This window comes from Elaeis guineensis, chromosome 6 (genome assembly GCF_000442705.2).
Source record: "Elaeis guineensis isolate ETL-2024a chromosome 6, EG11, whole genome shotgun sequence".
Classification (NCBI taxonomy): Eukaryota; Viridiplantae; Streptophyta; class Magnoliopsida; order Arecales; family Arecaceae; genus Elaeis; species Elaeis guineensis.
Window position 1 is genome coordinate 132851253 of NC_025998.2, and position 15623 is coordinate 132866875.

The following is a 15623-nucleotide window of genomic DNA, read 5'->3' on the forward strand; positions in this document are numbered from 1 at the left end:
TATATTAAATATTTATCTATATATAAATCTATTTATAATATAAAATTTTTTCTTAGACTTCCAAATAACTTATTTTCTAAATAAATAAAATTTAATATTTTTATCTTCATTTCTCTCATCTCCTTCTACTACAGTGATTGTTTCTAAACGGTATCTTAAAGAAGAAACAAAAAAAAAAAGATCTAGACACATTCTTCCTTCTCACAAGGCATCCTAAATAGATGCATCACAAGCTAACTCTTGGAAAACTTTAATAAATGAAGACATGCATTCTTATGAAGAGATGTACATTTCAATCTAATTGTGATTCTAAGGGATACAACCCGTTGCAATCCTTGATGGATGACTTATGTAAAAGAATGTATTGGGAGGATACCTAAACATCCAATCCTATTAATCCTTTCATATTTATAAATAGAAAAGAGATTATACTTTCCATCTATAAAACAACATCCTCTTGCATTTGAATAACACCAAATTAAAGAAGAGAATCAAGGGTGAGTGCACCAAAGTGCACATGCCAAGCATTTGAAAAAAAAATGATTATGTTCATATAAAAAAAATTGAGAGAAATTACTTTAATTAAATTAATCAATTTTCAACATATTTGAATTTAACTAGTTCGAATTCGACCTTTATCCTTTTGCACTTTGTTGGGTGGATGTCTGACCAGGACACCACCTCCCAAGATACTTTCAGTACCACGCGATGCAGCAGGAAGAAAGAAGAATCAAAACAAAAGGAAAAACAATCAAAATACATGGATCAGCCACAAAAAGGCTCGCCTCCACGGGGCATGCAAACTTCACTATGAAAAGAAAATTTTACAAGAGGAGACCTCATCCTCAACCATTGTACACCCAATTCTCTCTCACATGAAGTTCCCCTCACAAAAGCTCTCTCTCTCTTGGAGACCCCCTGAACCTCTGAAGAGCCTGGCGACCGCTGTCCAGGAGCCTCCTGCTCCTTCCCTCACAGCGCCCTCGCCCCACTCTCTCTCCTCTGGTTCGTACGACGACGAGAAACCGAACCCCACCCTCTTCTGTTCGTTCTCAGGGCCTTTTAAAGGCTTAAACATAGGTTAAAACACGATTAGAGACGGATTAGGAGTCCTAAACAAAGCCAAAAAACCCTCCAGACCGTCGGATCAAGACCGGGAGCCTCCTGGGCCGTCGGATCGCGCTCCGGTCCACGGAATAGTGCCGTGGACCGTGAGAAACGTGTGGGAAACGCCCACGCGGTCCACAGACCGCACCGTGGACCACCCGATCCACGGTGGACCGGGGCAAGGGGCCAGCAGGCCCGCTGGCCTGGGCCGCGCCTGCGCGCTGGCCTGTGCGCGCCTGGGCCGCGCGCCCGCCTGGGCCCCGGGCCCCCACCGCGCCGGCCTGGGTCGCGCGTCCCGCGCGCCACCGCCTGCGGCCGCGCCGCTGCCGCCCGCTGCCGGTCGCCGACGGTCCTCCGTCGCCTCGATTCTCGTGCCGACTTCATAAGCTCATATCTCCTCCATCCGAGCTCCGTTTCAGGTGATCTTGGTCTCGTTGGACTCCATTTTTCATCGCGAACCTCGCTGTGGGCTCAATGTGGGCTGAATCTCGAGGCATCAAATCCTAACAATCTCCACCTCGACTCGATATTCGGCCTCTCCAAACTCCGAGAGCTTCTGGATCTCCTCGCTCCCATGCCCTGGGGCAATCGCCTGCTGATCATGGATGGGCAAACATGGGAGTCGAGCCAGGCTGCTCGATCCCATCTCCGTCGTATGCTGTGCTCTTCCTGACCTGAGACCTGCTCGGGGCATCATCCTGCGGCAATAGGAATCTTACCTTGCAACGTCGCCTCTCGTCCTCCCGAGTCTCTTGTCTCGTGCCCGATCCGCCTCCTGGAGCTCCACCTCGCTCTGGGCTCCACCTGACTCCCGATGCTCCACCTCGCACTGGGCTCCCTGCCAGGTAATAATGTCCTCCGCTCTCCTTCTTCCCTCCAGCACAATCCTATCGCCGCGTAGCACCCTCAGGATTCCTCCACCAGCTACCGTCCTGTAGCCTCTCGAATCCAGTCTGCTAAGTGAGATAAGATTCTGCCTGAAATCGGGTATGTATCGGACCTCCCCCAATCTCCTCACTGCACCGTCATGTGTCCTCCAGCTGACCGTCCCAATGCCTCTGATCGCACAGCTCGATCCATCCGGCAGATATACAGTGCTCTCACTGTTTTTCAGGGAGTCAAACTGTTCCTCTCTGCAACACACATGATAGGGGCATGCAGAATCTAATATCCACTGCTGGGAAGAAGTAGATACCTTGTCAGATATCTCCAGGACATCTCCATCTGAATCGCTGCCGGCCGTCGCTACAGCAGCCACCGTCCGATTTTTCAGTTGAGGGCAATCTCTGGCTAGATGCCCCAACTCCTCACACCGGTAACACTTGGTTTTGCTCAAGTCCCTCCTGGACTTAGACCGCCCTCGTTGCGATCTCCTGTCGCTCCGTCTACCGCCTCCTGCACCTCCAGAAGCCACCAAAGCTGAGCTATCGACATCTGAGCTCGAAGCTGGGTTCTCCCTCCTGAGAACCTCGTTCTGGAGTATCGCCGCGGTGACCTCGTCCATCTTGATAGTGCTCTTCCCCACTAGAAGAGCAGTCACCAAGGACTCGTACGAAGAAGGAAGCGACGCCAGCAAAACCAGCGCCCTGGTCTTCTCCTCAACGTTCTCGCCAACGTTGAGAAGGTCGGTGAGGATCTTCTGGAAGTGGCTCAGATGCTCCTGCACGCTCTGTCCCTCAGTCATCCGCAGTTGGTAAAACTGCCTCCAGAGGAAAAGAGTGTTGGTGAGAGACTTCGCCATGTACAACTCCTCGAGCTTCGACCACAGCACCATCGGGGAAGTCTCGCTCAGCACATGGATCACCACCTCATCCGTCAGGTACATGCGGATGGTACTCACCGCCTGCATCTGTAGCCGTTTTCAATCCCGCACCTCCATGGTGGTCGGCTTCTCATCGCACAAGAGAGCTTCGATCAACCCCTGTTGGATGAGTACGTCCTTCACCCTTGCTTGCCACAAGGAGAAATTGCTCTTACCATCGAACTTGTTGATCTCCATCTTGATTGTTCTTGTTTTCTCCATCTTCAGTCTTGCTCACCACCACTGCAGTCTGCGTCCTTATACCGCCTTGCTCTGATACCACTTGTTGGGTGGATGTCTGGCCAGGACACCACCTCCCAAGATCCTTTCAGTACCACGCGATGCAGCAGGAAGAAAGAAGAACAAAAACAAAAGGAAAAACAATCAAAATACGTGGATCAGCCACAAAAGGGCTCGCCTCCATGGGGCATGCAAACTTCACTATGAAAAGAAAAATTTACAAGAGGAGACCTCACCCTCAACCCTTGTACACCCAATTCTCTCTCACATGAAGTTCCCCTCACAAAAGCTCTCTCTCTCTTGAAGACCCCCTGAACTCCTGAAGAGCCTGGCGACCGCTGTCCAGGAGCCTCCTGCTCCTTCCCTCACAGCGCCCTCGCCCCACTCTCTCTCCTCTGATTCATACGGCGGCGAGAAACCGAACCCCACCCTCTTCTGTTCGTTCTCAGGGCCTTTTAAAGGCTTAAACATAGGTTAAAACACGATTAGAGACGGATTAGGAGTCCTAAACAAAGCCAAAAAACCCTCCAGACCGTCGGATCAAGACCGGGAGTCTCCTGGGCCGTCGGATCGCGCTCCGGTCCACGGAATAGTGCCGTGGACCGTGAGAAACGCGTGGGAAACGCCCACGCGGTCCACAGACCGCGTTGTGGACCACCCGGTCCACGGTGGACCGGGGCAAGGGGCCAGCAGGCCCGCTGGCCTGGGCCGGCCCGCGCGCGTGGGTTTGGGCCGCGCCTGCGCGCGGGCCCGCGCGCGCCTGGGCCGCACGCCCCGCTGGGCCGCGCGCCCGCTTGGGCCGTGCGCCCGCCTGGGCCCCGGGCCCCCACTGCGCGGGCCTGGGGCGCGCGTCCTGCGCGCCACCGCCTGCGGCCGCGCCGCTGCCGCCCGCAGCCGGTCGCCGGCGGTCCTCCGCCGCCTCGATTCTCGTGCCGACTTCATAAGTTCGTATCTCTCCATCCGAGCTCCGTTTCAGGTGATCTTGGTCTCGTTGGACTCCGTTTTTCACCGCGAACCTCGCTGTGGGCTCAATATGGGCTGAATCTCGAGGCGTCAAATCCTAACACACTTTAAAGAAGATACAAATTTGTACATTGTATTTTAAGAATAAACTTAAAATCGGATAATATCAAAACTTAATTATTTACTTAATATATAAAGATTATTAATTAAAAAATTAAGAATTTTATGAAAAATTTTGGAAAAAAAACTATTCGTTACGGACACATGCAGTACCTCCAACCCATGCCGTCGGAAAGCGCTTATTATTTTAAAAAAATAAATTAAATTGTTGTAACCAAAAAAGAAAAAAAAATGATAAGAAAAAAATAATTTATTAGAGAATGGCAAGGAAGTCGGTTTGATAAAGTTATTGTGTTGGACTGAAATTCTATCTTTATTTTTATTCCTCCTATTGCAGTCAAAGATTTATGGTTGGGAAGGATAGTCCCTTTCTATATAAATTCGGGATCTGCATGGGCCACTAATATTATAGTCAAGGGTCTATGACTCGGCATATGAGGTATTGTTTGCTTTAGTCCATGAGCTTTCTAATTTTGTCCCTTTAGATTTCAATCCAAAAGTTACATCATATAGAAAAGATAATTTTTTTCTATATAAATTAAAATTTCTTTTGATTTATAACTATAGTAGAACTAATGGTGCCCTTCTTCCTTATCATTACTATCTCCTATCTTATTTCTTGAGATTTTTTTAAAAAAAAAAAAAAAAATTGTGGCAGTTCTTATCTTCAATAAGCTCATTGACGAAGTGCATAACCGTCTACTTTCCTATCTTCTTACAACTATTACTCCCTTTAGACCCGGACCATCTAGATCTGATATGCTTCTTCTACTTACCAGTGGACCTTTCTGGATAATGTAGTCCTTGCTTTGCAAAACTCACTTTTGACATCAGAAATAGTAGGCAAAGGCGATGACCAGATAACCATCATTCCTGCTCAGAACCTAAATTTTGACTTTTCGCGTATAAAGAGGGATATCAAGAAATACCGTGACCTCATACTCATCAAATTAAAGGTTTTTGGTACCATCAGAAAGAAATGAAGTATATACAACTCTTTTTTCAAAATTCTTAATGAGTAATATTCAGTTTCCCTATCCATTTTTGATATGCTAATACCTTCTATTTTTTGGCAGTTCATGGAGAAGTGAGACTCTTCCCCCAGTTTTATTGGGTGGTAGAACTTAATAAATACAAGCATGATGACGGTTCAAAAGGTGTAGATAGAGGACAAGGAAGGTCTGAAATAGGCTGCAATAAAGCCATTGAGGACCTATCAGCAGCAAAGGAGACAAAGGAACTCGGCAAGATTCCATGCTTGTCCAACACTTTGATAGAGCATAAATTTTCCCATGCTGTAACATTTGCGGAGTTTTGTGAAGAACTGTGGTGGTTGAAGATTTTTTCCGAAGGAAAATTCACGAATTCAGTTCGTGCGGCACCTGCCAGCGAAATACTATTCGGAGTTGATCCCAAGCTTTCTGAGAGACGGTAGGATTCTTGCGTCTCCATTGTCCAAAGGACCTGAAGATTAGGGGGCCAACCTATCAACTTCAGACATGATTTTGAAAGGGTTCAAATACTCCTTGTAAATGGGCACTTAATGAAAAGATGGGTTTCAGGAACTAAAAGCAAGAACAAGCACCACATAACTAGAATGTAGTACAAGTGTCTTGAGTGGATATGCTTGGCACAGACCTAATTCAATTTTATTGATATCTCTATATATTTATTTTTATGAGATATATTATGTTTGAGGTGTGAATATTTTTTTAAAATTTTTTGTCTTATATTCTGCAATCTCCAATATTGAAGATAGTATAAAAAATTTTTAATTATCTTAGCTCGTGATTTTTTTCTTTAGTTCAGAGGATTTTTTACATAAATCCTAAGTTTGCACTTTGTTTTTTTTAATTTCTCTTTTATTTGGCATCTTGCTACAACCAAGAATCCAATAGTGTATAGAGTTGAGCACGGGTCGGGTTCAATCGGATTGAAAGAAAAATTTCATCCGACCGAATCCAATCGAGTTGAAAAAAATTCAACCCGCTGCCGACCATTTATCATGTATAAAATGTTTGAAATCGAAGTGAATAGTTTGTAATTAGTTTGAGTGGGTTGTATTAGTTTGAACTTCAATGTTGACTCAATATTGATTTTAAGTCCAATGTTGGCTCATTTAAGTTTATTTATTTTTTTTTATCAATTTAATGTAAAAAGACCTAAACTTTATAAGTTATAAATTTTAGACTTATTTTTAAACTAGTACAAAATAAAATAAAAAAAAAAAAGATTTACTTATCTAAAAGCAACTACATCTGAAAACTTTTATTTCAGAATTGTCTCAAATTAATGTGCTACCATCAACAATTTAACATTAATATTTTCATGAATCCAAATGGGTGATGCGGTATTTTTTAGAATGAAGTATTGAAGTCTAAACGACGTTGTCTTAAAATGAAAGTGAGTTTGTAAAATACTGTATATATCGGTTGGGATTGGTTTCATAAGGTTTAAAAACGTAGAAATCGAATTCGACCGTAAATAATTTATTTTTTATAAATCCTAATCCAATTCTATCCGATTTATGTTTTTCAACCGATCAAAATCGATATTTATTGGATCGGATTAGATGGGTTTCTTCGGATTAGATGTCCAAGAACTTGAATTAGTGACCCAACGAGAAGAATAAATTGTTAACCTGCAGCCTTGAAGTTAGATTAGAGTAACAGACTGATAACTTAGAATTCAAATCATTGACAATCATCTGCAAAGAATGACACTGAAGTTTGTTCCAACATTTATACCTCAGATACCTATTGAACACTCATCCGTTGCAAAGAATAGCATTCATTGAACCACGATTAAATTTTTTTTTTTTAAAAAAAAATCTACAAAATAATACAACAAAAAAATCAGTAAATATGAGAGACTATAGTACATTTAACAAAATAGCAATAAGTTTATTTTCTTTTGAATTTGCATCTATCTACCTTTTCCAATGCCACCGATATTCCAAATTATTAGAAGCTTGGGCTTTCGCATGGATCAATCCTGGGGATGAATGTGAACATTTAGTCTCCTCAGCCACACCGAGTGCAGGAGCATATGATACAGGTCGAACCTCTTTGGAGGGCTATTCAACATGAAATGCCTCTGCACTATCTTCACTCTCCTCTGCATTCGTATATACTGCCTCGGTGATATGCTCATCAGAATGTTCTTAAGGTTGGGGATGTCCTCGACGGAGACCTGGACCGAAAAGGCCTTCCAATTAAGAACATCACTAAGTGGCAGCACATAATGGTCGTTAATCGTGACGGGCACGCACTCGAGATAGATTGCCTCCATGATTCTTGGGCTCGCCACTTCATATCCACTCGGGCAGAGGCAGAACTTGCTCTTCTTCATCAAGTCAATGTAGGAAACCCCTTGGGGGAGATACTCATGGACTTGTATATCCTTGTCTTTGTCCTTCCAGTGCTTTATTAGCACAGGCCGAACAGGCCCATGATTTCCTCCGGCGAAGAATGCAAGGATCGGACGACCTGAAGCAGATGGTCCACCAACATTAACGACAGCAGATCTCATGTTCATCTCCGGAAGAGAAACATCTTTCAAAGGGTTGAACCCCTCCGACGTGTTTGCATTGCACAAGACGCGAATGGAGTTGAAAAATAGATGAGAATGGCCACCAGAAGCATAAGGCCCCTGCCGGAGTCCAAAATGCAGTGATTATTAAGAATTCGAAAGCTCCATCAGATTGATATATAGTGGAGTTGAACAATCTCCTACGACATTAGTTGAGATCAAGAGCATGGATGAAAGATGCACATGCTTGCATGCATGCAGAACAGATTAATTACATACCGACATAATGACCAAATTATCACGGATGTTTTAAAGCCCAATTACTTTTTTATTTGGATATATTTATCCAGTAGAACGCACCTAATCATGCACAAGAAAGAGGAAAAAGTGCATTACCACCTTGAGGCAATAACCTTAGCTTGGTTGAGAATTTCTCTGACTAATAAATGTGCTGGGAAGTAACAGAAGATTGACATGAAATAATTACTGGATATTAACCCAAGGAATGAGATGTTTATCTTACCCAGTCATGGCAGGAAAGCATGAAATGATCTGCACCAAGACTTCTATTCCAGTATGGGTATTTCTAGAAATGACATCAATATAATCTCGGACTGTTCGTCTCAAGGGACTCATATCACGGCGATCGCGCTGGTAAATGTGTTGAACCATCCTTACGACACTGAATGGAAGGAAGAACACATGAGCTCGGTCAGGATCTCTGGTTCTCAGCCTGTTTTCCATATCCATGCTATTTATGAACAATCCCTCTGTAGAATATATGCTCAAGCAGGGGCCATCATGGAATATTGGTGGCTCACCTTCTCCATAAACATACACCTTGAGCAACTTCTCCATTTCCAAATAACTCCTGCAATTCCTCCAAGGATAAGGAATTGTTAGGGAAAAAAAAATAAATTATGAAGGCCAGTTTATAAGGATTGCATTATTTTATTATTGTATTCCTTCAGCTAGAAAGCAAGCAATCTGTTTAATGAAAGTTGTGAAGATTCACCAAAGATCATCTATTATTACCTATGAAATGCATACGCATTCCTGTATGCTGGGCCTATCGGAACATAATCTTTGTCCGCTAATGCTGGACGGTTTGAATTTTGAACATCTTCTCTGATCGCAGCGCGAGCTCTTGCGAGACCAAGTTCGAGCCTCTCCAGCTTTATATCTTTTCTCCTTTCTCTTCTAGTATTGCTTATATTATGGAGGACTACTGCTGCCTATCAGATCAACAGCATTAACTCAATGTGGTCAACTACTCATTAATTCCATCTAAACATTCTAACTGTATAAACATTTTACATATAAACAACTTGCAACAGTAAATAAATGATTACAAGAAGAAAGATTTTTTTTTGAGTTTTTTTTTTTTTTTTTTCGGAGGATAAGGAGAAGAAAGAAGAAAGATGAAGCAATGAACCAGAACCAAATTTTTTATGCCAGCTAGAATATAAAGCTGAAAGCAAAGCAAACGGATATAGAGGGCCACAAAGCTTTAGTCCTTTAAAATATGTTTCCTGCTCTCTGTTGTCCGTCAGGACCTTGCAAGATTGCCTTATCTAAGAGCAGTAGAAGAAAACACGAGTTGGACCACGTTGTCATTGGTTGTCCGCGGGCTGAGACATTTAATGCATACCGAAACATGACTTGTGGTTAGGATATAACTTTGTTCCGTCCAGACTCGTGTGCATCTTTAAGCTAAAATATTTATACTTACATGACAGTTCCCAAACTTTGCGGCCAATCAACTCATGAAGGATACAAACAAGAAAATTTCTCCACCGGATCTGAAATCTATGTAATGTCCCGAATGCAAATTCCTATACATTGAAACGAGCCACATTCAGGTGTCCCCATTACTACAATAGAGTGGCTCCACGAGCAAAAATGAAAAAGATCAATTGCATGTAATAAGTTCCTATTGATGTACACTTGGGTTACCACATCAAGACTTGTAACACGTGTTGTTTTGATAGCCTTGTCCTTAGGGCAGCACATATGACATTTTAACCATGGAAAGCACAAGCAACAACCACATTAACGGTGACTTTTTTAAAATGACACATCAATTGCACGGATAACTGCATGAATGTATTCGATCAAGTAGGAATCTTGCAGTAAAATTTTAATATTAACTTAATATAACATGTCCTCATCGTTATAGCGTTGCTGTTGGACCCAAATTGGAATAATGTAGGATGCACCAGGCATCAGTCCATTTCAAGGCCTTATTGATTGGATGAGATGGTTTTGGCGACAAAGAGACCAATGTAGCAAATAAGCTAGACGCAGAAGAGCTAGCTTTGCCGGACGGTAACTTTCCCACACTTCGCCTGTGTATCCTAAATCATACAAGGGGCCCTAAACAGCGGGCACTTGCTCATCTGACGTGGTAAACAAACATCAGGTGATAGCATCCATCCAGTTACAACTGCAATTATCGAGAAACTCTTTAGAACTACATGCATATCAGTCTTCAACCTGTCGCATTGTAGTGCGTTGTGGGACCAAATGATCAATTAATATTAACCATGCATCATTATATATGGTTCTATTTAACAAAATAAGTTAAGACCCGATTGGATCCAACAAGTCTTTATTGTACAGTGTGTCTAGATGGTACCATGCTTGAGAGGTTGGTATCATGCATGGGGCGGATAAAGACAAAAAGAGAACAACTGTAATTCTACTTCACACTCCGAGTTTGATCCTTCAGTCTCTTATTTGTATCGTTTTCTTTTTGTCTTTGGCCCGTTGGCCCATTGTACCTTATAAAAAAATAAAGAAACGAAAAAGGAAAAATACGACAACTGTAATTCTCATTAGCACGTCCCTCCTCGACCATGTGTAACATTGCGTACCAGCATGTATTCTATTTGCGCAATGCTGGTACTCCCAAGTCCCCATTGCACAATAATGGATGCATAGAGTTTGGTACCCATTTAATGCACCGCTAGATCCTTTGTCATTCTCCTTCTTACTTCTGCGTTCATCCATGCCAAAAGTAAAACACGCATGCGAAACATGCGTGGTCGACCCTATTCCCTACCTTGGGGGCATGCTAATGAATCTAACTCTAGTTATCTATTACTGAAAGATCACACAAACTAAACATGAACCAGTGGATGGAAAAAGGGATTTGGTTGGATTCGACATTACACACGACCCAAACCAGACATAGATGGTTCCAAGCACAAGACAAAGTTTCAGATTAAACTCAGACAGGACTTAACTAATCTAATTGAGTGAGCAAGATGTCAGGCAGCCGTTGGCGTAAAGTCTTTTCAAGCTTCTACCAGAGACCTAGATTAATAAAATACTGTCTTCATCAAAATTATGGGGTCTGGAAACTTTATGGTATTAGTTGAATGGCGCCACTTCATGTTGTGGCAAAAAGATCTAAGCCAGTGACCCACCAAAGGAAGATCACCACACTAGCTTCCAAACTTCCAATTTCACCTCACTCCGCCGTTGCATAGAACACCAAATTTGGTCACCGATCTTGTAAGCAGTGGTCCCTTCTCCATGAATGACGATGAAATCAAAATCATCATAGACATCTTCAGCCATTCATATCATTCACTCGGACCACGCAGGCAAAAGAGATTCCATTTTTGTTTTCGGTAAAGATGCATCCAAAAGGGTTCGATTGATGGTCACAGAAAGGCACCATAATAATCTACTTGGTCTCCATATGGGATCCTTTGCCCAAAGGGAGGACACAAAAGAATAGGGATGAGATATTGCACTAGTTCTCCAGGTAATCTCGAGTATCCCAAACCCTTAATGTCTCGATCCAAGGGTTCAGAAATCGTCATATCTTTGCTTAAAAAATTGAAGGTAACTACAGATACATGAGTGTACGTACATGTACCTACATCTCTAAATGCATGCCTCACATCAATTCGCAAAAAAAATAAAAAAAATAAAAAAAATCCTATAAATAGAACCATAAAAAATAAAATCAGATTCACAGTAAATGGATTCCACTCAGGGCTTTGCCGTTCATCAGAGAACATGTCAATCTTTTTTGAAAAAATCGTTGAAGAGATGGTTCACACACAGATGCCATGCAAAGAAAAATAAGAACAAAGGGGAGAAGAAAAGGAGAGACATCGTGGAGTAGCAAAGAAGGACCCAGAGGGGGAACATAAATCAAAAATCATGAAGAAAAGGGATAAAGAGAGACAGAAAGAAAGAAGAGGCTGAGAAAGGATGAAAAAGACCTACCGGCTCCGGCGCTGGGCTCAGAGCTCCCATGGGCGGAAGAGAAGAGTAAAAACCGTGCTCAGAAGTATTAACTTCCTCCTGGAATTCGACGAGCTCCTCATCACTTCCATTAGAACCACCTCCGAAAGAGGTAGACGAAGAAGCCAAGAGAACACCACCACTTCCCCTTGCTTCCACAGTCGAGGAAGGAGGATAAGAGGAGAACCAAGAGGCATAATCCCTAGAATCCAAGGCAAAAAGCCCCAGAGAAACCAACACCAAAGGAACTAATATACACAATACCACAGACTTTGTGCTATACCCATGGAAACATGATGGGGGAGGAGGAGGAGGAGGATGAGAAGAAAGGTTTCTCATACCGACAACCGATATTTTGCAGACCAGCCTAGACTCTTCTTGTACATAGTAGAGTACTTAATACATATATCCTCAATGTTCTGCGCGAATATCGGATAGTTAATTATCTTGAATAACTTTTATCTTTGTTATTTACTCTCCCGTGAATAATTTTATTCACCGTCCCATAAAATTATGGAATAAACGAAAAAAAAAAAAAAAACAGACAGAGAAAGAAAGAGCTTAATTGGGATGGTTAAAATTATTTCATTCTACTCTAAAAACAAATTAATTTGACCGAATATCTTTTTCATTCTTGACTAAACTTATTTATCGATTTTTAAATGATCTCTGACTGGTTGATTGGATAATTTTATATCAGCCATCCTTTAACCATGATCCTAATACAATCTAAAAGATACATTAAAGATAGAATTTCTCCCCTAAATTAATACATCGAGAGATATTTTATGCCATGAATGTGACATAGATAACAAGAACAGTTATTTTCTTTCATACACCAATTAATCTCATCACACAAGGTACATCTAAATTGGTATTGCACGATAGAAATTATATAATACGTGTTGTCGTATCAATAATCTTTAGGTGGTTTTATATAATTTTTTTTGCTTGATGTTGACCAACAACAGCACCTCCATTATCGGACGGTATATTCCTCTTATTTTTTTTTAAAAATAAAAAAAATATGTGCGTATTAATATGAATAAGAAAAGCTTCTTATCCTTGCAAACAAACATTGGATGCTCCAGTAAGGCGAGAATTGCAATAATTAAATAACTTTAAAATTAAATTTTAATTTTACAATAAGTATTTTTTTTTTTAATATCATGACAATCTACATGAATTATAAATATTAAAATTATATAAACCGTAGATTTAGCGGTGACTCCACATTGGCGCTCTTCTCAACTTGGAGGAGGTCACTGGGGTTTGCATGGTGATTGGTTGGAACGCAGGGTGGTGGGTGTGGTCCTACTTTCTCCATCAACATCGTCTTGTCCCATAATTTTTAAAAATTTATAAAGAGATAAGGTACAATGTTATTCCTGGGTCCCATCATTGTAATCCCTTCGATTAGTCTGACAAATTCTTTTTTATATAAAATTAGTCGCTAAATTCGCTACGCCATTCCTTTTTATCTAACCACCTGTTCATCACCTCAGGGGTTTTGACTACAACCACACGTGTCTCCATGCCATCGGCAGAAAGACATGTAGGTACGGACAATCATGAAATTCCCAAACTCTACACCCAGTGGCGCAATTTATTAGTTCCACACGCTGCTCTTGAGCTTCTGTGACGAACGCTTCGACAGGACGACACGTGCGAACCCTCGGACGAAAGCTAGCATTGCTTCCTTCCAATTCGTGGTTGGAGGTTGGCTTCAAGTAGCTATCATCAGCCACATAAACTTCGCATGATATGCTGCCGTCTTATTCATCAACAAATATTAATATTATTATTAAAACAAAGCAGCATCTTGTGTTCGGCCTGAATTTTAGTTCGATAGATGCTTGTTTAGATAGAACAACATCTTTTTTTTTTTTTGGTATACAGAAAAAGAAAAAAAAAAAGGCCTATTACCGAACATCCATGTTCAATACTTGGATTGGCTTGAGTTGTTTCTGGAAGTGGTCCTGTGCTCCTATGGCATCTGTCAGTCCATTGGTATCATTATCCATTTTAATTTGTTGAGAGAAGTAATACTTTTGGAGGGTTTAGTATTTCTCGCTACAAACCTAAGCTCCAATACCTTAATTCCTTATCAACCAAACCCAGTACTCTCAACTAAAACCTTGCTTGCTATCCCCATGTCCATGAAACAAAGTTCTTCCAAGGCATCGATCATTTTATAGCAAATATAGTGGAGTTGCCTCCACTACTAATATTTGAATCGTGGACCCCTTTTAATAAGACAGGATGCTAGTCGATCAAGCTAAAATTAGTTGGCAAGATCTTGATAAGATATTAGAAGCAAATGCTCAATGCTGATACTGGACAGGATTATAAAGACAAAAACTCTAATAATTTGATCTTTTAAGGAAGTTATCTCATATACAATGTTGCTAAATATTGTACATTATTAATTAATAGGATGGTAGGTCAAAATGATCATTTCATTGATTTCAAAAATGTTGCGGTATGGATTTAGAGCATTTGTTTTTCAAGGTTTTTAGCATGAAATTTTATTTTTAATATATTTGTTGACAAACAGAAGTATAAACAGAAGAAGAATAGAAAAGAGGGTGAAGACGAAGATTTCAGAGGAAGAAGGGATACTTCTCTAGGACCAAACGGACCTTTTTATTAATTTTCATGGGCTCAATTTAGGAATTATACAAATATATTTTCCTCTAATTAGACGATTGCATTCCTAATCAGAGGGATTCAATTAGAAATTATACAAACATATTTTCCTCTAATTAGAGGATTGCATTCCTAATCAGAGGGATCTACAGCTCATTTCAACACTCCCCCTCAAGATGGGTTATAGATATCATAAAGACCCATCTTGTCACGAATAAATGAAAAAGAAGGCATACTAAGATCTTTGGTCAAAATGTCTGCTAGTTGACTAGCAGATCGCACATAAGGCATACAAATGATTCTGGCATCAAGCTTTTCTTTGATAAAATATCGATCGATCTCGATGTGCTTCGTCCGATCATGCTGTACTGGATTATTAGCAATATTGATTGCTGACTTGTTGTCACAATATAGCATAAGGGGCGATGACTGATAAAGGCCTAGATCCAATAACAAGATCCGCAACCATAAAATTTCGCACACGCCATGTGCCATAGCTCGATACTCTGCTTCAGCAGTAGATCGAGCAACTACATTCTGTTTCTTGCTTCGCCAAGTGACTAGATTACCTCCAACAAAAGTACAGTAACCTGAGGTAGAGCGACGGTCATCAAGTGATCCAGTCCAATCAGCATCTGTATAACACTCCACCCGTAGGTTGCCATGATTAGAATAAAGTAAACCACGACCAGGACAGCTTTTAAGGTAACGAAGTATCCGTGTCACAGCATCCATATGAACTGAACGTGGATCATGCATAAACTGACTTACCACACTAACGGCGAATGTAATATCACGCCGTGTATGAGATAGATAAATCAAACGTCCTACCAATCGTTGATAACGTTCTCGATCAATAGGGACACCGGTATCAGCTACTAGTCGATGATTTTGTTCAATAGGAGTAGCAATAGGTTAACATCCCAACATACCGACTTCTGTAAGAAGA

At 41.4% G+C, this 15623-nt stretch overlaps 1 protein-coding gene across 1 annotated transcript; it reads right to left on the reverse strand.

Moving 5' to 3' along the window:
- Positions 1–6927: 6927 nt before the first annotated feature.
- On the reverse strand, positions 6928–12408 carry LOC105046407 (probable glycosyltransferase At5g03795). The gene is given in 5 exon segments (XM_010924983.4): positions 6928–7882; positions 8286–8350; positions 8353–8633; positions 8798–8997; positions 12008–12408. Coding segments are annotated over 5 exon segments (1566 nt in total). The 5' UTR covers positions 12365–12408; the 3' UTR covers positions 6928–7219.
- Positions 12409–15623: the final 3215 nt, after the last annotated feature.